At 42.0% G+C, this 23,780-nt stretch overlaps 2 protein-coding genes across 5 annotated transcripts; both read right to left on the reverse strand.

Annotated features, from left to right (window-relative positions):
• Positions 1 to 1,591: 1,591 nt before the first annotated feature.
• On the reverse strand, positions 1,592 to 10,601 carry LOC307021361 (methionine aminopeptidase 2-like). The gene is made up of 11 exons (XM_079653399.1): positions 10,422 to 10,601; positions 7,726 to 7,821; positions 7,543 to 7,605; positions 7,292 to 7,394; positions 6,154 to 6,315; positions 5,702 to 5,883; positions 3,880 to 3,974; positions 3,701 to 3,797; positions 3,203 to 3,306; positions 2,909 to 3,024; positions 1,592 to 2,593 (listed from the first exon to the last, which is right to left on the reverse strand). The coding sequence occupies exons 1-11, from the start codon at positions 10,576 to 10,578 to the stop codon at positions 2,341 to 2,343; spliced, it is 1,428 nt and encodes a 475-aa protein (XP_079509525.1). The 5' UTR covers positions 10,579 to 10,601; the 3' UTR covers positions 1,592 to 2,340.
• Positions 10,602 to 11,714: 1,113 nt separating this feature from the next.
• Positions 11,715 to 23,508, reverse strand: vezt (vezatin, adherens junctions transmembrane protein). Of its 4 annotated transcripts, none has more exons than XM_079653395.1 (12): positions 23,311 to 23,508; positions 22,118 to 22,246; positions 19,486 to 19,572; positions 19,191 to 19,375; positions 18,347 to 18,631; positions 17,296 to 17,454; positions 17,032 to 17,179; positions 16,037 to 16,416; positions 15,136 to 15,329; positions 14,380 to 14,486; positions 14,035 to 14,242; positions 11,715 to 13,789 (listed from the first exon to the last, which is right to left on the reverse strand). In XM_079653395.1, the coding sequence occupies exons 1-12, from the start codon at positions 23,344 to 23,346 to the stop codon at positions 13,224 to 13,226; spliced, it is 2,484 nt and encodes an 827-aa protein (XP_079509521.1). In that variant the 5' UTR covers positions 23,347 to 23,508; the 3' UTR covers positions 11,715 to 13,223. The 4 variants fall into 4 exon arrangements, with proteins under 4 accessions (XP_079509521.1, XP_079509522.1, XP_079509523.1 ...); XM_079653396.1 differs by having other exon boundaries at positions 17,296 to 17,442; positions 23,311 to 23,507; XM_079653397.1 differs by lacking the exon at positions 23,311 to 23,508 and adding an exon at positions 22,867 to 23,208.
• Between the last annotated feature and the right edge of the window lie 272 nt (positions 23,509 to 23,780).

Raw genomic sequence — 23,780 nt, forward strand, 5'->3', positions numbered from 1 at the left:
GGCTGTGCAGCCACCTTAGAACATAGAAATGAATCATATACTGTATAATTATATTGCAAGCAAAACCCTTTACTTTAACCAAGTTCTGAATGCGTTTCCTCTGTAGAAATGTTGATTCAAACCAGAGATGAAAGACTAATTTCTAGTTGCAGTCAGTGGCGTTTTCTCCTGGAGGCCAAGGGAAGCCAGGCTTCCCCTGTTTTTTCGGATTGTAGTTATAATTTTAATAAATAAATGAAAGCACTTCGTTTAGTTTCGGAAATTCTTTGTTGTGTGTTGCTGCCGGCCCGTCTCTCCCCCATTGAGTATTTTACAAAGAGTGAAACAGCGCCCCTCTAGATGTTACGGTGAAACAGTAGATTGCACTCTCTGTTGCGAGAGGAGGCCAGCCGAAATTTGCTTCCCTTGGAGAAAAAAAATGGACGGATTGACCAATCAGATGAGGCTCACGTCATGCCCCTGCCAACCTGTGATTGGTCAGGGCCATGCCAAGGGAAGCCAGAGGCGGCTGGCTTCCCTTGCCTCACAATCCAATCAAATCGCATCAATTTAGTGGTGCAGTGACGCGTCCCAAAAAGCGGAAGTAAGCTGCGCTCGGTTTCCCTCGATAAAATAGCAATGGGATTTCTCCATAGGATTTTGGAAAATAGCTCGAAAAAAGGTCAGTGGAAAACGAACCTGTTAGGTAAATGCACGTTTTGTTCAGTCGGATAATATCCACATGTCTACCCTACTTTTATAATTTTCGAATCATAAATCTAATCGATAGAAGATAGATAGCGTCACTGCACCACTCTCACTGCCGTTAGAAAGTAGCAAGCAACTGAAGCAAGTGCAATTATGGAGGGTGGAGATTTGGAGTATTTAATCAAAAATAATTGTACTAAACTTCCGCTGCAGCAGCAGCAACAACAAATACAATCTGATGACAGGCCAATGCCCAAACTGGAGCTGTGTACAGCGAGGAACAAAGGAGCGAACCGGACGTAAAACGTTAAAGGTCTCCTGATTTAGTTTGTGAATGAATGCTTATTAGAGTTTCGGCTGGAGAGTGCGTGCGGACCTGTCGGTCAGATAACATGCTTGTGTAAGTCCTGCATCTGTATGATACAAATGTGTGTAAAATGATACCGGGCGCTGTAATCACTCATCTGGTTACGTTATTACAATGACCACCACACCCCCCCTACCCCAAAAGAAAGGACGTATTATTGGCTTCCCCTAATTTTTTCCCCACGCCACGCTACTGGTTGCAGTATATAATACATTTAACCTCCTAGCTTTTTTATAGACTTCGTTGCTGATGACTTCATTTGGCATCGATTGATACAAAATCGATCAACACAGCAAATAATCCTGTAGTTCTGTGTTTTCAGACAATGAGTTCAAATACATCATTTCTGCACTTTTAACCAGATGGGAATTTATCACTATTTTGTTAGTCTAAATACTCATAACAAATTAAAACTACGTAACAATTTACGATTAATAGAAAGATGATTAGTATTGAGCTTTCTCATCTCACTCAACAAAGGAAAAGATTAGAGGAGATTTCTTATGAGGAGAGACATTAGAAAAAGAAGACAGAACCTCACTGAGCAAAATCATTTTAATATATTTTTTTTTCATACAAAAACATTTTCAGGGAGTTCAAACTGAAGCATTTTATAATTGAGGAACAAACTGTGGCAGCAAACATTTCAAAGATATTTTAAAAATATCAAAGAAACGAAGATTAAACGGGCCAGAGTGCAGAGTTCCCTCCCGGTGTGACAGAAGCAAAACATAAAGCTGCAGATGCAGGGTGAACATTTATTAAACAGCACCAGGGCTTTAAATGTTAGGAGTTGTCTGTTTGCAGAGGTTTCCTGGCCATGCATTGGCCTAACCACTTCTTTAACCCATCAGTAGCATGTGTGCTTAATTTAACTCGAGCACTAAAGTACTGGAGGCTAAGAGTGGAGCCATAGAAAATGTTGAAAATAAAAAGGGAGGTATACCGTCTCTTTAATACTGGGGGTGCACTGAGCAGCAGCTTAAATAAAAGTTTGACAGTTATTTTGTAAAATGACATCTGCAGGAAAGAATACTTCCCCTGCAGAACGTGTTGGCTTGTTTACGATTTCTTTAGCTGTGGGTGATGATAGAAAACTCAGAAAGCCAGTCTTTCTTTCTTCCTTGCAAGCTGCGAAGTAGTGCATTGAACATTTGGCATCCCTCAAGAGCTGCTCCGAGACGACCACATCCTGATCTACAAGTTTTCTTTTGTTTCTCTGGAGGAGGAGCTGCTAACGGGGAAGGGACATGGGGTGTGTGCGGTGCTGTTGCAGGGTGGGCTCATCAGTAGTCGTCTCCCCGGCTCACCACCTCCTTGCAGGTGGGCCTGAGCAGGATGGTGTGCTCGAACTGAGCGGTGTAGCAGCCCTTGGTGTCGCAGAGAGGGGGGTAAGGGTCCACGATGCCCAGGTCGCACAGATTCTTCAGGGCCATCAGGTACTTGCTCTCTCCGTGGCGGTCCAGCCAGCGCCGGCAGAACGCCAACGTGCCGAAGTTCTCGTTGATGACGTTCAGAAGGTGCTTTGCTCTGGGGAGCCTAGAGAGGGAGAACACATCTCTTATTTTAGAACAGGACTTAAAGGTCACGGGACTCGGTTACATTGTTTTAGATGATGGTCCTAGTGACCTATTTGAATTAGATAATGCGACCCGTGTTTTTTTATTTGCATTTGGTGTGAATATTCTGAAATTTGAGGAAAGTGTGCTTTTTTCATTAGTTAAGGGTTAATAGATATTCGAAAAAGGCATTTATTAATCTTGAGGGGTTGTATCAGACGGTCAACAGTATACTAACATTAAATAACAGCCACATGTTTTTGTTCAGGAATGCACCATGACTGCAGATTCTTACCTGATGGGAACGTGTCCGACGTCAAAGTTCTTCATGTAGTGAGAGCACTCCATGTCGTCGTGCACCATTCCTTTACCTGTGCTGCCAAATGTCTCAATGGCATAGACTTCTCCTTCCTACATGGTGCAAACAAACTATTAACAACAGGAAGACTGCATTTATTTTATAATGCTTCATTTGAACATTTAAGGCTTTACTCTCAGATACAGAAATAATAAACATTCCTAAAAAAAAGGCAAAGATCTGAGCCATTACATCCAAACATGCAAGTGATGAAGACAATATAAAACTCGCCTCCATCCTAGTTGCTTCTCCTCCTTTAACGATGGGCACAGTCTTTCCAGCGTGTATTCTGTACTGACCGATTGAGTGACCGTTCAGGTTTCGGATCGGCTTAACTGAAAAAAAAAAAAAAAGGTTCTTAAATTAATAAACAAGAAATGTGGTAAATAATATATATATATTGCTGCGTGCATGAATTAAGATCAGGGGGTTTCACTATTTACTGAAAGTAATTTAGACTTTTCTTATTTCACCAGCTGTTCATAATGACTTTGATTATATATATTATTAAGATGCTGCCATCTTTAAATGCTGAAACAGGAGAATTTCTTTTGGAAAAACAAAGAAACCTAACGTTGGGATGGTTATTTCAAATTAAAATGTTTTTTCGGTTTGTAGACACGATGTAGAAGTGTGAGACTTTATCATCAGATACATAACATTAACAGGATTGTTTGGAATACTGACCAAAGTGTGCTCACAGTAATTGAGTGTGTAATAAGAAGGCACCTTGGTATGTTTTGCCATCAAGCTCCACCTCATATGACTCCATCACCTCCTGAATGGCCTCTCCAACATCACACAGACGCACATCAATACCAGCGTTCTGCAACAAACAAACATGAAATGATGAGCTCCTGGTCAAAACAGATGAAAACATCAGTGAGGTGCGTTTGTGTTCGTCATACTTTAATTCCAGTATTGGTAGCATCTTTCACTGCCTCCAGCAGCTTGTCATACTTTGGATTAAATGTGACAGTGAAGGCACAGTCAATGATCCGCCCTGAAAGTACACAAAGAAGAAAGAAAACATATTTTAGTTGACCTTTTCTAAGTTTAGTTTTAGTATTCAAACATCAGCAGAATCTCAGCAGAGCAGATGGAAGATGTCGTGTTGGCCTCTTGTGTTCAAAAGAAAAAGCGAAATTTTGTCTGAAGAAAAATGTAATGATACAAAATGATATTTTTTATCTCAATATATCGAAGTAAGCAGCCTACAGTTTGTAACAGCATAACATGACTTATATGGACATGAGATCACAGCTAGATAACCTTAAGAGTGACTGAAGTTGTAATTTGTATTTGACCAAAAGGATATACATCTTGTCTGAAGTTGCATCACTGGTACTTAACCAGTTGAGCACCGAGCCTGTTTTTCCGGCCTCAGGCTCGAAAATGACATTCCCAGAACAATTGACTATATCTTCACGTCTAAAAGGGTTCAATTAATAATCTTTTTTCTCAAAGCAATGATAAACCTGTGAGTTGGATGTAGAAGAGTCCGAATCAATATAGATGTTTTTTATTTTAAAGTAAATTCAGATTGAACATAGTAAAAAAAATGTAAATTATAGTGTCCATCCAAAAGTTAAACATTACTTGTAGTGAAAACCACCCTTGAATGATGGGATAGTAGGAATCCAAACTATAACATATAATAAGTACCCTGTATCAAGATTGATGCAAAACAAGTGACACTCTGTTTTTAGAGAGGTTTAGCAACAAAAAAAACACTTCTGGGGTCATTTGGGTGCATTTTCCATATCTCTGGCCCCCCGCGTCGATTTTGATGATTGACACCTCTTTTTCACCGTTAGAGCCAATAGAATCGAGGGGACGTCCCTAAAATCCATCTAAACATTACCCATTGGTGAATGAGTGATGCATAGACAGAATGCCCAAAACCAGAAGCTATCATACACTCTCGTAGCAGCTAATACGAAATTTCCGTTATTGACATAAATATGAAGATGGATTATCAGTAATCATTTCAGACACATTGGATTAATTTATGGATTAACTTTCAGCAGCGTTTTTATCGTTTTAATGCCATTGAACACAACTTTTGATCAGAAAACAACAAAGGTAAGACGTTTTTAGCTGTTTTGGCTCGGTAAAGCAAATGTTGTTTGTTATCGTTTCGCCGCGAGTTCTGATCGCTCAGTGATGATACTTATATGTCTGGAATCTGGAATCAGCTCGCTAATCGATATCTTGTTTGTGCAGATCCGATAAGTAATAAGGGTGTTTTACCATGAGTTCTGTGCAAAGTGCGTTAGCATTTTTTTCGCTCAGGGCTAATTCAGAGTCTTTGTTATTACCCTTTTTTTTCGTTTATCTAAAAATGGTTAATATTGTCTGATAGCTGAGTTTCTTCCCGTTAAGTGCATATGACACATTCATAGTTTGTTAAATGTTAAGAGGCCCTCAGACACTGTTTCTTGCAAGATTGAACTGGGTACATTCAAATCATTGTGCACTTACAACAACGATAAAACTTGAAAATGATTACCAGCTCAAACCATCGTGGTGAACTACCCATTAGTACCAAGAGTCTGACAATTGATTTCCATTCTGTACCGTAATGAATGAAAAACCATTAGCTACAAGTAAGTGTAAACCTTGAGCCACAGCTGAAATGTCTTTCCATAATGGATTCAGAGTGCATCCCTTATCATTATCATCATCAGCACAAAGTGTAACTCAAGCAGCTCTTAGTTCCCGCGGTACCGTTGATGTGTGTGCCGAAGTCGATCTTGCAGACGTCGTCGTACTGCAGCACGGTGGTGTCTCCGGCGTTGGGGGTGTAGTGGGCAGCACAATGGTTCAGGGAGCAGCCGGTGGGGAAGGCCAGGCCGGCGTTCAGACGGTCCTCTTTGATCGTCTTACGGGAACAGTCCTCCAACCGCTCACTGGGGGAGGGAGGGGAGATCAATTAGAAGCAGAAATAAAGAAATATTCATTGGGGAAATTAGCGAAAGATGCAGCAGCTTGGTTCTCCCAATGTTGAACATACAAAAGGCTTTGGCTAAATACAAGGTGACGTCTCTTTAGATCAAACTGAACCAAATAGCTTAAATGCCACAGCTGCAGTTTTAACTTGTAGCAGTGCTGGCAATACAAAAATTCAAAATATTAAAGAATATTGGCGTAAACGATGAAGTTGACGAGCCAAGTCTCACCAGATTTCAATCATGGTCATGCCAGGCTTCATGAAGCCGCGGACGTGCTGCCGGACCTGTCTGTGGGCCTCGGCCGCCTGCCTGAAGTCGTTCCACACCTCCTCGTTGGCTTTGTCCATAACCCTCTTCTCCTCACTGGTCGTACGCCACGCTGCACTGCGACTGAGAGGAGAACACAACAACTCATTAGTTTTAGGCCTCAAGAGAAGAAGATGGCTTTATTAGAAGTGGACCATTGCTGGACAGTCAGAGGGGAAAGTCAACATAATAACACAGCAGGGAGGAAATTATTTTACAACATAATAAAAAAACAACTCCCGACACCTCCGGCCCATATCATATGACCAGGGTCACAGAGTTCATCTGCACAGAAGCACACTGTAGCTTTGTACACAGTTCCAACTATATCACAACCAGTTATACATTTACATTTGATAATTGATCAAAAAATAGAAGTGACCTGCATCAACAGATTCATAAACGACTGTATATTAAAAATTGTAGTGATGATTTTTGAAGAACTTTTTTAGTTTTTTTAGATGACTTGCAATGTCTAGCCTCTGATTTTGTTATGAAGGAGCACAATGTACGTGAAAAATGCTTTAAAGGAAGATAAAAGGGGGAAAAGAGAGATAAACAATATGAATGGAGAAAGCACAATTGTGTACAAGAGTCAAAACTGCAAGTGAAATGTATAAAATGAAGAAAAATAAGGAAATTGGCCCCAATACTTACAGAGGTGTGTACGTGTGTGTGTGTGTGTGTGTGTGTGTGTGTGTGTGTGTGTGTGTGTGTGTGTGTGTGTGTGTGTGTGTGTGTGTGTGTGTGTGTGTGTGTGCACATCAGGCTCTAATCTGGACTATTGTTTAGTAAGCAGCAGTGAGCACGTCAATAACTAATCGACATTACAGCACCAACCCAGTTCCATGTTAAGTCGAAACACGTGTGCTGTTGTGTTTGGTAAGAGTGTGTGTTTACATATCTGCGTGAGAATTTATGAGCATTTGAAAGGGGTCACTACACAAGGAGTCCTGTGTGTAAATACGTGTGTGTGTGTGTGTGTGTGTGTGTGTGTGTGTGTGTGTGTGTGTGTGTGTGTGTGTGTGTGTGTGTGTGTGTGTGTGTGTGTTATTCTTACCCATCATGTAAGGTGGGGTATTCACACTCCTGTCCAATGGGGAATACTCCGCTTGGAAACAACTCACAGATGGGAACAGATGGAGGATCAGTCTGAGTTTTGGCTGGAAAGAAAAGACAAAACTTTATCTTGGGAAAGTAGTTCTTCGTTTTGAGAGAGGGATTTTCTTCACAGCACAGCAGCATTAAATAAAGCTTAACTCTAAACATATTTTTCTGCAGCATTGACTAATTTCAATGTGGTCAACTTACGTCCTTTCTTCTTCTTTTTCTTCTTCTTCTTTTTCCCTACTGAGTTTTCTCCATCCTCTCCATCTGTTTGATTGAAGATATGTCAGTTACACGAACCACTAAGTGTGAAGCTCACGTGATGCATGAATATATTGTTTTAGTAGGAAGATGATGCATGTGTTATCAGGTGAATTAGACACTCACCTTCCTCGCCATCCTCCTCTTTCTCTTTGTCTTCTATCGCCTGCTTCTCCAGCTGTTTGCTCACATCGACGACTCCATCAACCTCCGCCTCAGCAACTGCAGCAGCAAAAAGATCATCAACAACGAGTACAAATGAAAATCAAGTCACAGCAGTCAAAAAGCTTGTGTAAATCAAAGTTGAAACAGTAATAAAACCTCGGAATAAAAATAGAAAATATTGAATGTATTGTGGAGAATCTTTTGTGCATGAATTACCGCTTTGTCAAAGTGGCAGCTTCTTTAACTAACCATTATGGATTTAACATGTAACTTAAAAGAAGTCAAACTCAGAAAAACATGGCTGATTCAGCTGCAAAAAGGTGAGCTTACATATTATTAGATGACACTACACACAACATGTCTATTCAGCCCAAAATGCAATGCATCTCTCAGGTTTTTTAAAGGATGTAGTACTCCCTGCAAAAGTAAGATAAGAACTAAGACAGCATCCCAATATTGTTTTTAGCAGTGAAGTATTTTATAGATTAACAAATAATCTTTAAGTTTAAAGAATGTCATAAAACAGTGACATTTCACTTTAATTTAGTTTAAGGTCCCATGTCATGGCCATTTCTACTGATCATAATTCCATTGTTGAGGTCTACTAGAATAGATTTATACTGAGCAATTTTCCAAACTCACATTGGTTTCTCATACAGCATCTCTGTATAGTATGTGTATTCACTCTCTGTCCTAAACGGCTTGTTGCAGCTCCTGCCCCCCCCCCCTCCCTGTGAGCCCAGTGGCCGTCTGCGAGACACAGCGAAACCCAGCTCGAACACACACACACCCGCAGCCTCGCCGCGTCCCGCCATCTCAGGGAGGAGAAATCGGCGGAGCTGCAGCTGAGAAAAGATTGAGTGTGTGTGTGTGTGAGCGTTAACGTAACGGCTCCGCGGACGTAACGGCTCCACGGATTGTTCCATTGGGACCAATGGGTCCATTTGGATATGGGCACGTCAGTGTACCCAGGAAGAAAAAGAGAAATCTCCAACGAGACATTCTGGGGCAGCATGGACAGGTATTTTCTGTGTTAGAGTTTTACTCGCTACAGGTTGTGCTTTGAGGGTTTGTTACTCTGCACACGGTTTACATGCATAAAAGCTATATAACACACAAGGGGACGGGTAATAACCGGAAAAGCATGACATGGGACCTTTAATCAAATTCCAAGGTAATTTCTTAAAAAATTTCTTGTTTTGTCATTCCTACACCCAAAGATAAAGAGTTGAATGTGATATAAAAACAAAGAAAAGCCTAAGTTATCCATATATGTCATAGGCGATAGATTTTTTTGTCGATCAAGCAATTATTTTTCCGACGACAAATAGGTTTTTTGGTAATTATTATTTCTAAATATTTTGTTATATAACAAAAGCATTTACAAAATATTATAAAAATTGTTTTAAATGTTCCTATTTTTTTTTCTGTAAGCTCTGCACATTAAACATTTTGTAATATATCTCGATATAGCAGGTCCTTTAATTGAGTTTGCTCTGTAAGTGTGTTGTTATCAAAGGTGTGTAAATTTTGATGTGGTTGATTTATTTAGAGATTCATCGGGTGAAGTATGACATAACAACTCTGGCAAACGAGGAATTACGAAACAGAAAAACTTGGCTGAGGCTCATTGCGGTCGGCGAGGAAAACAGTAACTAAAAAGGGTCAGTTAGATAAGCAGATGATTGTGTTATCATCAAAACAAGCTGTCAAGTACTTTGAGTATCAGCAGTGTTAAAAGTCACGGTTCCTGGCAGAAGCCCGGCGTGTTTTATAAGGCCTGACAGCAACACACCACCCACACTGCCCTCAACCCGCATGGCTAATGAGAAGCACCGTCAAGTCACACATGTTCCAAGACTGCACTTCCGGCGTGACTTTCAAAATAAACGTTACATTTTGGAGAGGGATCTATACGAAATTATTACAAATACAATAAATGGCATGCAAGGTATGACTAGCAATACTTAGAGATTGAAAATCTTAACATCATTTTTAATTTAGTTATAGTTAGAACTCTCGTACAAGGATTATTATGTGGTCACTACTATTATTTGGATTTACCTTATTTTTTTAAATACTGTTGTATTATTATTTAAACAAAAATGAATAGTAGTCAGTGCTCGTCGTTTTTTTAAAACTATTGTATCTTTGATCTGGCGTTTATTAGAGATTGTTTCTTACTGATTTTTTTTGTTGTCTAAAATTTGATATTAAAGTTGAAGTAATACAAAAACATATATGCCATTAATTAGTGTCTCCATGGACAAGAAAAATATATTCAGGTTCTCTGATATTCGCTACATTTCTCTAACTGTAGTGAAGAAAGAGATAACATCATGTTTTTTGTCTATCTGTTATGACTCATCGTACCCAATGAAATGTGCCTTCCACAAAAATTCACATTTCCCCAAATAACTTTTTTTTAAAAAGCGTCTTACATTTTGTATTCAAGTCAATAACCTTTCACCATTCAATCCATTAAAAATAACAAGACAAACGTTTTCTATAGGACTTTTGTCAGCCTTTAATTTGAAGGCACCTTTCCGTCACTTCCGTGTTCTGGGCGGGTAACTGCGGCTAACTTAGCTCGACTACTTGCTAATAAGTAACATTAGCTCTGCTAGTCTGTTAGCTCCTAACTGAGCCCGCCTCACCTGTCGTTGCAGACTTGTTCTTCTTCTTCTTTTTCTTCTTCTTTTTCGCTGCTTCCCCCACGGGCTCGGCCTCCTCAATTTCCTCCGCCTCCCCGTTCAGCTCCCGTTCAGGGACGGGTTTCTCCTCCGCTACCTGCTCCGCCACCACGTCCGCCATGATCACAGGCGCTGCTGGAAAAGGAAGCGCAAGGCACTGTGGGAGTGCATTGTATCGAGCTGCCTTCAGGGACACTCGGTTATAAATGTTTTTAAAATACATGGTCTCTTCTGCTTAGGGTTACATTTTCAAATAAGGAAAATAACGGTTTAGCTTTTTTTGTCAGACATTTAAGAACATTAATCACGTAAGAACGATATATACTGTAACAATTACGTGTGAATGTATTGTTACATACGTATAACAATCAAAACGTGCTTTTTACTTACCAATTGTATTTTTAAATCCCACTTTATTACTTGACTTCTAAATATATTAGTCCTGAAATCGGAGCTTGATGTGAGAACCTGAAGGCAGCACAAAGTAAAACATGCTGAATCAGCTGAATGGGAGCCTGTGCACTGAATAGTGATCCTAGTGAGGGAATAACCTATGACGAATATAAATAAACCGATTAAATGCACTAATCACAAAATAATACCGCTTATGTACATTTTAAATATTTAAGTGCAACATTTACCAAGCAAAAATAAATTAAAAAAAGACCTGACCTTTGAGCAAAAATAATTATCAACTCAAAAACCGTGTCTAACATTATATATATGTTATACAAAGTAATTTTTACACAAAAACATCTCCTAAAAAACATCCTTCAATATTGCTAGAAGCATCTGTCAGTCCCACCACTGACCACTAGGTGGCAAAGCTATAACAGTAAATAATCGAATAAAATGATTTCTTTAATATAGGTGTGTAATTATTTATATTTAGAAGCATTTATGCCAGAGGATGCACATTTGTACAGAGGACATTTTCAGTGTGGACGGCTTTAGTCTTATGTGTTGATTGCCCAACTTAAATCTCAAAGGGTAGAGTTACTGAAATATGTTGTTTCCCTTCTTAGGTGAATGCAATCCCATAACTGGGGCACTTACATGTTAAGTCTTTAGTCCATGAGGTCTTTGTTTGGGTCTCCAAAGGCAGGAACTGCTTTAAAGTGGAGCAGCAGCTGCTGTGGGTGAGACAAATGCAAAATCCCACAAAACAGATCAAGTAACTCAGCTAACCTGTTTCTCTTTCACAAAGCGTGAGAGCCTCGGAAACATGAGCGTCAGAAAAGACTTCGGGATACATCGAACACTTCCAGAATGGTATTTTATTTCATTTCGGAAAATGCAGGAGGGGGTCGACCTCACCCAGAGAGAGGAGGAGAGGGTGAGGGAAGGGTCAGGACAAGGCAGACTTGGTGACAAGAAAGACAAGGAAGGGTGAGGAGTGGGGAGGGAAACATCAGGGCTGTCAGGCTCTTCATATGAAACAAAGTTTAAGATTGCCCTCACATGAGAAAATCAACCTCCTTTTTTATTACTATACCCACAGGTCTTTGAATTTAAGCCTCACAGCAGCAGAGCGTTCAGTCCATAAAGTCTCAAGTCAAAACAAGTCTATCCTCCGAGCTTGCCCCTGTAAACACTGAACACTTTTTGTCTTCATTAATAGTTCACTACAATAGTGGTGTGTTAAAAAAAGGAGTGCGAATACATGGAAAGCATTGTTTCCAATTTGACTAAGAATTAAGTTCAGCAGAGTAGGGCTGCACAATATATCGTTTTTTTTGTTATTGTTACTGACAATTTGGGAGATGAACACACCGTAAAGACGATATGCGAAATTCCCCCAGGGATTTCTGTGCATAGTTTAAAGAGAGTGTCAGGGAAAACCTGTCCTTAAAATACAAACACTATTATTTTTGTACTGGTGTCTTTTCCTTTGACTTCAATTTATTCAAAAATGCATACTTGTCTTTTTTAATTCAACAAGTAATTTGTTGCGTATTAGCAGTTAAGTCATTTATTATTATTTATAGGAATTAATATAATTATTGCAATATTCAACTAAATGATTGCATATTTTCCTCATATTGTGCAGCCCAACTTCAACTTCCTGCTGCTTCCTTGTGTCGTTTTCATGAACTTGAATTCTGGACTGCACGTTTCTTCACGCAAAAACATTCAGTGTACAAACTGCAGGAGTAGAAAGTTCATTAAATCAAGTATTGCAATCCTGAAAAAACATTGTTTTAAAGTTTGTTTGAAATGGGTTTATGAGTACTTTTGAGACTGTAACTACATTTTGTTGGCAACATTTAGATTAAGTTAAATTCGGAGTTAAAGATCTTTTCAAGTAACAAAGTAGTTTTACATTGTAGATTTTCATCAAACTTTGTGAACACAAGAAGTACCACTGTATCTCAGACTTTCAAAGCCTCCTGCCAACAACGTCCAGACAGAAACTCAGATTGGACAGCTTTTGAACCAGCAAATCAAACCATTTCTCCTCTCAAAGAGGCTAATATTACACCCTTTTTTCGGGTATGGAGAAAATCTTGTTCCTACATCTTTGTTTCAACACCTACCGAAGAAGGCACCAAGCCATCTAGACAATCTGGTCTTCTGACACTGGATGATCTTATTTCGTATTAGTAGTTCTTGTACCTGAGTTTTAACAGCGGGTAATGAACAGGAAAATGGACGGATGGGGGAGTATTTGAAATGCCTCCACACCAGAAACAGTAATGTAACACGATAGAAGACAATCCGACATAAATACAGTCTCTGCTCAGTGTTTGGATAAAGCAGCATTTTTTAATTTAAGTCCTTGTCAGGGGTTCGCCTGTCGCTCTCCTCTTCATCCTCCTCTTCATCCTCGTCATCGTCGTCTCCGAATGTCTGCTCCTTCATGGCGATGAGCGTCTGTGAGCGCGCCGCCACCTGAGCGGCGAGGGCGGAGCTGAAGCTCAGAGCCTCTGAGCCATGGAGCTCCGTCAGCCTGTCCATGACGGACACAGCGGGGACTTTGGTCTCCAGGAAGCAGTCCAGCCCGTTGTGGCCCTCCCCTCCCTCCAGCAGGCCGTCGTATTGGTGCAGCTCGGACGCTCCTCCCCCTCCTCTCGTGCACACTGAAGCCCCTCCCAAATCCCCTTCCTTCTCCGGACCACAGCTGAACTCCGTCAGTGGCTCTGCGGGCGGGTCAGGCCCCACCCTGCCAACTTCTCCTTCCTCCCTTTCCTCTCCTTCGCTTCCTGCAGAGCACTCTGAAAAGTGGTTTTCTTCTTCTTCTTCTTCATCGCCACTTTCTACAGATCCCAGAGCATCTGCCGGCTCTGTGACAGGTTCTGAACTCTCAGTGCGACCTGAAGGCGTTAGAGCAGCTGCAAGTAAGACGAAGAAAAAAAGAAGTTAGGCCCCTGATTCAACTTTTAGTCGTTTTTCGAGAATTTGTGACATTGTGGAACCAGTGGAAAATATTGATTATTTTACATTGAGGATTTGTTTTGTGTGATTAGTTTGACAACACATATAAAAAGAATCCCCAAAACAATACAAGCTAAATCACCACAAGCCAAACTCTCATGTCCTCATCTTTAAACATGAGGTGACACAGGTCAGTGCAGACCTTGGTCGTTGAAGAGCATCTGCTTCCTCTTCATCCTCTCCCCCTCTGAAGCACGGAAGCCCAGCACAGATTTGAGCTCCGACAGGACGCGGCGGGACTCCTCCCTCTCCCGACGCTGCCGCTCCTTCTCCTCCGGTGACAAGATGTCCGCCCAAGAGCTTCTGCCTTCACCGTCGGAGTCTGAGTCGGTGACGTAGGCCTCCCACTCCTAGTCAAAAACGAGGATGAAGAAGACATGTGAGTTCTAAAGGCCGAACTAGGGACATTCGTCTGGGTGGTTGTGAGGGAACCTTGGTGTAAATAGAGGCACACAATGCAAGATGTCATGGGAACAATTGACCCTACCAGCTCTTCTGGCACAGGGTCTCTGTCCAGGATGAGCGGGTAGGATGGAGGAGGAGCAGGAATCTCAGCTACAGGGGGGCCACACTGCTCCGGACCCTCAGCATTACCTGCAGGGAAGGCACCAAAAAACAGATGAGCTCAACGATTTGGTCTTAGAGCGTGTATTCGCGCTGCATTGCAAAGCAGCTACTTCCTCCACGAGTCTCAATAGTCATGGTAAAGGAAGAAGATATTAATGATAGACCCTGTGTACAAATGGAAACTCTTGTGTCAAATGATCATATAATCCTTTAAAACATATAGTCTTATACTCTGATTGCCTTTTGCTCTGTTAAATTGTATTGTTAGTCTTGTATGTGTTTAACAGAGACATATGTTTAGGATTTACATTTCAGGAGGGCAAAAGGAAGTAAAAGGTGCAAATGGTTAAGGACAAGGGGGTTTTATGGTTTGATGGTGGGATGTTGGACCAGTTGGCTGTTTCCTTTCATGAATATATAGTGGGACTGTAAGCTGTGTTCGGGGTGCAGAACTTCTTGAAAATGAAGTTGCTCAGTTTCTGCATGTGAGATCGATTTTGATTGTATATTGGCTTTCTTTAATAAATATAACAAAAGGCAAACTTTGTGCACGAATCATTTATCAGTTTCTCTTAAGAATTTCCTCCACAGAAACTAATTTACGCTCCAGGAGTTTTCCCTTTGTGTAGAGCTTCATATTAAAACAGAAAGCCATCACAGTGCAGAGCCAGCTCACCTGGACAGGCGTTGACCCGTCGGAGCATGCGCTCCACCTGGCAGACGGTGTCCTCCCAGCAGCCACTGCTGGCCTGCATGTGAGGCTGCAGGTGGTGCAGCCGGTGGCTGAGGTCCTGGTAGCCCTCGACTGTCAACTCTGTCGGTTCCTTGGACACCATCAGCTTCTCCAGGTCGTCCTCCAGGATGATCATTCTGAGGACAGGACGAGGAGCGTTGACAATACAGACTGAAAGCAGCTGACTCCTGTGAGAAATGACTTTGACTGCATTATGTTATGGTGCAAAATGAAACAGAAAAAGACACTGAAGCTGGACATGACTGGTTTAGTGTCATTGTTTCTAACTTAATGTTAATCCGTTTGATACAAAATGAAATCCAGACAGAAATGGAGGTAAAGTTGTCATTAACAAACAGAAAAGAAGTTTACGTGCTGATCTTAAAATCTCCACTACACTTACTTGTTATGGCTTCAATGTGAAACTCGGATGTTGGGGCACTTTCCCGACTTCAGTCTGGGAATCAATTGATGTATTATATATACTGTATTTGACAAGAACGATCTTGTCCACTTAAAGCTTTTTCTGGTTTTCTCTGTGTAAATTACATTTTTGCAATGTTGTAATCCTTGCAAATGATAGAAATGTTGCAATCCCCATGACTTACTTTCAGATACGAGTATGTCTCTGCCATCACTCTAGCATAACTACATGTCATTACTGCTTCCCTCACAGATCATTAAACTCTCATCTCCAGTTATCCAAGTGTACAATGAGGGCAGTCAGGACTGTGTGTGTGTGTGTGTGTGTGTGTGTGTGTGTGTGTGTGTGTGTGTGTGTGTGTGTGTGTGTGTGTGTGTGTGTGTGTGTGTGTGTGTGTGTGTGTGTGTGTGTGTGTCTCACTCGCTGAGCAGGGCCTTGAGGTGCAGCTGTAGGCTTCTGATGGAGGTGTGCAGGGTGTTGAGCTCTCTGCATTTCTCCCTGACTGTCCCCGTCTTGTCGGAGCCCGTCGGTGTCCTCAGCTGTGTCTCAAAGTGTCGATGGAAGTCAAAGCTGCGCTGCACTTCGCAGAGGCAGCTGGCCAGAGCGTGATGCAGGGGCTCCGTCACCGCAACAATGGAGCGGTGCAGCGGGGGGGCAGGAGGAGGAGGGGGAGGAGGAGAAGGTGATGTGTCTCCGTTGGGCGTACCCTCTTCTGGATCCTCGATTCTTCGGGGTGACAGGAGAAGAGCCATGCGACGGAAACATTCAGAGCTCTGTCCCACCCACAGCTGGAACAGCATCTACAGGAGAACAATAACACATCACTCTTAGACCTTTTTGGCTTCTCTAACTGTCCGTTTTTTACTGTGAGAAAACTACGTTTCTGCAAGACATTGAGCTGACAGGATAGATACGTGGATGAAAAGGATTAACATCACGCTTTTTCTCTTCCTTGTTGAAAGCTAGACGAGAAGTTCATTACCGCTCTAATGTCTGTAAGCCGAGGCCGTGGAGGGATTACTGAACGGGCCTACAGGGTAAAGGTCCAGGGGTCTAAGGTTTCATGGTCCTACGTGCATAACCAACCAAAAGTCACTCAAGTAGATGCTTACCAACCAGGAAGAGAGATTCATTATAACTAAAAAAAACATAAGGCGTCTAAAAATAAACAGAAAACAACTTCAAAAAGACTAAAAGAAGATACAATCAGACCACACTAAATGAAGAGAAGAATATGCATAAAACAATTACAAAAAGAGGCTAAACATCAATTTAGTCCATTTGATGTCGGATAGTCAAAGGGGTCTTTTGCATGTTTGTCCACAATTGTCTCATAGTCCACTCATGGCTGACGCTACGAGCAACCTCTAAGCTTAAATAGATGGGAAACATCTGGCCCTGCTAGCCAGCCTTACCTTCAGGGCCGGCAGGCTGTAGTCGTCCGTCAGCTCCTGGGCCTGCTCGTCCCCCAGGTGCTCGATCCCCAGGCCGAGCCCCAGCTCCTTCAGAGGCACCGCAGACACGTAGTTGGTCACATTATCAATCTCAGAGTTCAGAGGGAACGTTAGGAGGAGTTAAGGACTCATTGCACTTTCAGGAAAACAATGTGAGCACCTATTTGCGTCATGAAGTTGAACTTATACCAGTTATCGAGTCTTTCCTTTCAGCTATAAGGATATGCCTTGAGCATGTGACAGGTGGCTCTACGTGAGGCTCTGAAGGCGGTGCGGAGGGCCCGGTACAGAGCCTTCCTCAGTCCGATCAGCTGCTGGCCTCGTGGCACCACCCCCGGTCCCGCCCTGCTAAAGGAGCCGGCTGCACTCACCCTGTCGAGCAAACTTGACAAGTGAAATGTGATACAACTGTGGAGACGTCCCAAAGAGGCGAGGGGCACACACAACACTGAACAACACATCACTGAAGATGCATGACAAAACACATGCATGACAAAACCAACAAACTGAGACAACGAGCACGACACAGGGCACAAGACAATATGACATGCCAGTAAAGGAAGTATGTACTTACTTAGCTTAGCAAACACAGCACCTTTGTTCCAATAACTCAAAGCTAACTTTTTTAGGAAGGCATTTTAAGGGTTAAGGGTTGTTCTTCCAGTTTTTCTAGTTTGTAATCCCTTTTTGTTCTCCTATTTTAATATAGGTTATTATTCATGTCTTATGTTCTCTGTTTTTATTTGCTTTTTAATGTATACAATTGTATCTTTTTCAATAAGGCACTTTAGAAGTGCTTTACAAATGAAATTGATTATAATTTAATCAAATATACGCTTAATTGCCTTTGTCCAGGAGTGACACCACACCAGCACTCATGGTGGTGTGGTAAATATGGAAATACAACTGCTGCTGGTTATCTAATCTTAGCTAAGCTGTTAGATCCTTTTCCAGGATCAACAGCTAGCCAGGCTGTGTCCAAATGTAGCAAAATCCACCGAGCAGCACATTTAAAGCTAACTTATAAACATGGGATATTAGTCATTTGTACAAAAACTGAAGTTGCAGTAGTGTGTTGTTATAGATACAGCCTCATCTTTAAATACAGAGAGACAAATAGGTCCCTAACAAGTGTTGACATGAATAAAAAAACACCTACAGACACATCACCTGATGTAAACTAATTAACTGAGCTAGGATGAAGCAGTGACAGTTAGAGACATGACAAGAACATTATGTGATTGGGTGTAATATAGAATTAAAGGAGCCAACTTACAGGGTGAACCCTCTGGAGATGACCTCCGTCTCCTGCACCAGGCGCAGGGCTTTGCGGGACAGCCCGGTCAGAGTCTTACTGTTGTGGACGAGAGTCTGAAGCTGCGCGGCCCGCGTGTGGACGGCTCTCTCCATGCGGCCCTGTCTCCACAGCGTGACCCCCCTCAGCCCCCCCCAGCCCAGCAGAGCCAGGCCCCACGGGGCCGCAGCCAGCGACCACAAGCCCCCAGACACGGAGCAGAGCCCCAGCAGCACCACAGCCAGGCCCACCAGCCCCGCCATGTCCCTGAGGGAGGAGAGCAAAGGAAAACGTATCAGTTTTACATGTCAAAGGTAATTAGCAAGACACAGGGAATCATTTGCTATAATGACGCCATTACTCGTTCATTTAAGCCTATCTTTAAACTGAACAGATCACTGTAGTATGGGTCATTTGCATGATCGTTGGTTACCATAAATAGATCCTGGAAAATGTACACATTAACACAATTGGATATCAGGATATGGATCATGATTTAGCTTAAGATCTTGTTCCACTTACATATTTGCAGAAATAAAATCCAAAAAGACAATAGGTTTGAAAGGATATTATAAACTATCATACTATGGAACAAGCTTCCAGACGGATGTAGTAAAGGATGCATTTGATTAGATTCAATTAAGTGATCCCCAGTTGGGATATTGTAAATCTAAATCTTGATTTTGGAATGAGAAATGTTTCATTCCAAAAAGTAGAATTGTTCACATGTTTACTTTTAGTATTGTTTTAGAGGCCATAGTTTCAGTTGGTGCTTTCATTGTATTAGAATGCATGATATTCTCTGGTCTGTTAGCTAACTCAGTACCGTAGGGAGGGCTTGGCGATGAGGCTGGGTCGGGGCAGAGTGCTCGCTCGGCTTGATGATCCGGAGGCAGACGAGCTGAGGGTCAGCAGACTGGGGTCCAACAGCTCGATGAGCTCCACGTCCTCCTGCAGCAGCACATCCTGGTCCAGAATGCACTTCACCGAGTACTGGCCGAATACACCATCCTACAAGAGAAATAGAAACGCATGAAAAAAAGAAAGCGCATTTAAATATAAAACTAAGTGTAGTGCTGGTTTTAGTGCCAGCATTCCTTTCCATTTCAAATGCTACCTACCAGCTGCTGGCCCATCTTACGAGATGCAGCCTGCTGATTCGGACTCCATCTCCACAACGCTTCAGCCAGTCTCCATAGGCGACCGCCCTGCAAATCACACAAAGTGGACAGGTTAATTTGCTGTCAATTAGGTAACGTGACATAACAGTTTTGCAGGGCTTTCTATTATTGTATGCCCAGGGAAAGCCCCAGTAAATCAACGAAATATATTCCATTGAAGAACGAAATGATTCACCTGAAGATCTCAGTCATTCTGTTGTGCTTCTTTTAGCTTGGGTTTATTTTCCAGGAATCACACACCCATTAAATAACAAACAAGCACACACTCACAGTGAAAAGGAGTATCCCAGGAGACCATCTCATTCAGGCAGCAACAATAAGGGAAATGTGTGTGCGTAAAAACATGTATCCAGGTCTTTTTTAGCTCTGCAGCAGCACGAAAACCACATGACCACATCAATTTGTTCAATTCTGCGTTATAACTAAACGTTTTTCCTTTCAACATCCATACAACTTGTTGACAGAGGATTATTTTAGTTTTAGAATGTCTTTCTTTGGAGACAAAGAAGCACACACAAACACACTTCAGTTTTATTTCTTGCTTCTTTAGAGTTTAGTTTCTAACGTGGACTTTCACTTTTTAAGTGTTTTGACATTTCGATGCATACCGTGACAAAGCTCAGGCTGTTTGAATTGTTTGTTGCAGGTTTTTCTTGCAGGTGCTTAACAGCCTAATAGAAATTCCAAACCATGTCATTTGTAATCAGGAAGAAAAATCTCTAATCTGCTTAGAGTGCTTTATGGCATGTGGGAAAGTCTTTGTTTGAAAATGGGATTAATTTTGAAGGATTCTGTTGAGAAACCATCAACACAACATCCTGTAGTTTGCTCCAGGGGTTATTGATCCAGACTGGGCTAGCTGACCTCTTTTCTAGGAGGTTAAAGCAAAACTGTTATTAGTGGCTCTAATATTGATGAGTGATTTGAGACAGAGTTTCAGGACTGGGCATTCTCGCTCATCAGCTTTGAAGTAGGTCACAAACCCCTGCTCCTAACATTCTCTGTAACATCAAAGCAGCTCATCCCGCCAATACCACCACAGAGATGATGTAAGCGCCGTACAGATTAACTCACAGATGTCTGCACTCTCACTACTGTATTATATCCAGTCACCGTCGGTTCTTGCTTATCAGTATTCTCCTGCTGTCACACACAGACGCACTCCAGCTTGCAGACACTGTGCTGAGAGAACGGACAGACTCTGCACGGACAGCTGTTGAATTGATACGATTTTCATATTTGCCCAAAGCTAGAGAGGGATATGTTTAGCATAGCACAATGACTGCAAACAATTCAAACTAACTTAGTGTTTTTCCCAGGCAGGCATGCCCAAATTGAAGTGCTCCATCCTTTCAAAAATAATCGTTCTCCTCATTTTTTTTTATATTTGCTGTTTGGAGATTTTCCCCTGCCGCCTAGTGATTACTGTCCAACTTGCATACGTTTTTGGCTTATCCTGCCACTTCATGTTCCTCAAATATCACCAGCTTTCACATGTAAAATCATTCAAATGACCTCTATACATGTCAGTTATATATAACAGGCCAACAGTCAAGGACATGCACACATACTGTGCCACAAATGTTGCATGTGAGCCCTATTCAGTAAGACCATTTAACAGTAATGTAAAAGAGAGATAAGCTATGGCCTGTCTACGTGGAAAAGGTGTTTTGCTTCGGCTCCGACTTTATCTGAGCTGCAGGAAGCTGGTCACACAGGGACGACCCGAAGGCTTTCCTGTCCCATCTGAATCCTCTTCCTCCTTTACTCCTTAGAACAACAGCGTGCCAGAGAGGAAGCATGACACGGACGGAAAGTTCCTGAGCCAAACAAACACAAAACTGTTTCCCGTCGTAAGGGGGGGGGGGGGAGAGTCATGTTCCTGAGCTTCCCAGGACATAATAATCGTCTGTATGAATCACAAGTCGACTCGATTGACGGTTAAAGACACGATACAAAGTAGGAGGATGCTCACAGAGGCAGGAATAACGTCACACAGAGAGCAGAGTCGCTGTAATGGCATTACACTATCTCTTCTAAAATCAGAACATCTGCTGTGTAAAGAACATGCAACGCAAAATACCTGCTTCAGTGAGTGGAGTGCCCTTGATGCCATGTCTTGTCAGATTATAGTGAAGCATATGGTAATCCAGTACACACAACAGTCTGTCAGAGATTGTGTCAATATGTGTTGCCGTTTGGAGTCAATAGTCAAATTAATTACTTTCTCTGTGATGGCACAAATCAAACAGTGCGGACACACACATTGCCCCCGGTCAGGGACAGGATTTGAATAGTGATGGGAATTTTTCTAGATGTATTTGTTTATAAAAAGTCAGAAAATGCCATTCCCATTTCCCAGAATCACTGCCGTGTTTCTCCATATCAAAATTAAGCCTACTATTTTTTTTTAAGTATTGTCATTGTTTTTTTATTTATAATTTGGGACACCACAGATGAAGTTAGATTGATGATCCATGTTATAAATATAGTCGATTAATTTAAAAGTGGACAGTCTTAGGGTTGAGGACAGGCTTGTGTGATGTCTGTGTTGAGAATTAGAGAAACTCACTGAAGTTTTGTGCGGATCTTCGTCGGAAGGGGTGAGGTCTCCGCCATATTCGTCCTCCTGTGATGCCGTTGGACATGCCTCAAAGTCTGTGTGCCCTAGATCATGCAGGTACTGGAAAAGAGGGGAGTTCTGCAGAGAGAAAGAGAGCCAGATTGAGAAGTACTCGAGAAATTGGGGAAGCAAGAGACTTTGCCGGACTGGAGTACAGGACATGAAAACGGTCACAAGGCTGAAGCAGGTTTAGCTGATTTCCCCCCAGTGTGAATCCAAAGGTGTCATGACTCTTCTAAGTGAGGAAACTGATTCGTCAAACCGGTCTACTTTCCCTCAGGCTCAGATACAGTGGAGGCACCAATATATTCCCAAGCCTACCATCTTTCATCGATGCAGCTTTCTGCTCTGCGAGGAATGCTGTAAAGTGCCTTCATATGTGAATCTGTAAATTCCTCATACAGATGAGAGGACTGTCTTTTAAATCTTCAGATCATAATCCTATCTCCTTATAGAGGAATACATAAAGGCAAAGATGGTTCTTATCCAAACAAAGAATGCTCAGAATGAAATCAGCCACGAAATAAGCAGAGGAGGAAAACATCCCATGCTAGAATTTGTCCAAAGATGTCTGACCCATTTCTCCCCCAGCTGCTGGAAGCATCTCTGCTGCTGTGTTTTGGTGCACAGCTGCATCTCAGCTATAATTAACCAATCATAACATGCTAAATGCCAGTCGAACAATGAAAGCTACTCACATGCATTGTCACACGAAGCAGCAGCTCATGTTGTCACCACCAAGACGTAGCTGCGCCTGTGTGTCAATGTTTTTTTTCCTCCAGAACCGACGCATTGGGTCTGGTCCTCCCCACCCCACCTCTAACTATCAGACCAGCAATGATGAAACACCAACAACAATGCGCGCACTGGCACAGCTCAGCCCCCTCTCATGACCACCAAAGCTCCTTGGCAGAAACACAGTTAGCAGCCGGCCAAATATGTTGATTTGTTTGGGGTTGCCAATACATGGCAACAGGGCAAACGGCTGCTAATGTGAAGCTAGCATGCTTGCTAGGTTGCTAAGCTATCCGTGTAAGCTAGCTGACGTTAATGAACCCCAACGTCTGTTACCTCAGAACTCGGGAGGTATGACAAAGCATCCGTAAGTTTCAATTTTAAAAAACAGCGGCTATAATACCAACCTCAAATACCACATCTTCATCAAACTCCTCAGTCATTGCTCTCCGCCATCTATACACAGCCCGTGTTGCATACTGAAGTTGTAGGCGACAGTTGTCAAGAATGCCGCTGAGAAGTTGGTAGTTAGCCGGTTGCTAAACTTAGCATAAGACTACTATTCCCATAATGCTCGTTTCTCAACGGCAGCTTGCAACGACAAGCGCTCGTATCAGTGCGCCTCAAGCGGGCGCGAAAGGCATTGGACCGACTGTTGGGAAAACCAAAATGAATTGACCGGAAATGATTTCAAAATAAAACACTACACATCTTTAATACTTAGTAGTTAGCCAGAAACACAGCAAATACCAGTACATTATGGTCATACTTTGTGAAAATATAGTTTTCAACTAATATTAGGCTTACTTATGTGTTTAACGTCATATTATAACGACTGCAGCTAGTCTTTTGAAACAACACATTTATTTTGAAATGT

Source organism: Notothenia rossii (assembly GCF_949606895.1).
Source record: "Notothenia rossii genome assembly, chromosome: 10".
Classification (NCBI taxonomy): domain Eukaryota; kingdom Metazoa; phylum Chordata; class Actinopteri; order Perciformes; family Nototheniidae; genus Notothenia; species Notothenia rossii.

Bases quoted from the DNA above. Each gene is read 5' to 3' on its own strand.
- LOC307021361 (XM_079653399.1), bottom strand. From the start codon at position 10,578: ATGGCGGACGTGGTGGCGGAGCAGGTAGCGGAGGAGAAACCCGTCCCT. The intron at 3,975-5,701 runs GTACCGCGGGAA...GTGTACTTTCAG, and splicing joins CTTCGGCACACACATCAACG to GGCGGATCATTGACTGTGCC. The intron at 3,798-3,879 runs GTATGACGAACA...TGTTTGTTGCAG, and splicing joins CTACCAATACTGGAATTAAA to AACGCTGGTATTGATGTGCG.
- vezt (XM_079653395.1), bottom strand. From the start codon at position 23,346: ATGACTGAGGAGTTTGATGAAGATGTGGTATTTGAG. The intron at 17,455-18,346 runs GTAAGTTGGCTC...TCACTTGTCAAG, and splicing joins ATCTCCAGAGGGTTCACCCT to TTTGCTCGACAGGGTGAGTG. The intron at 17,180-17,295 runs ATATCCTTATAG...ACTCCTCCTAAC, and splicing joins ACCTGTCACATGCTCAAGGC to GTTCCCTCTGAACTCTGAGA.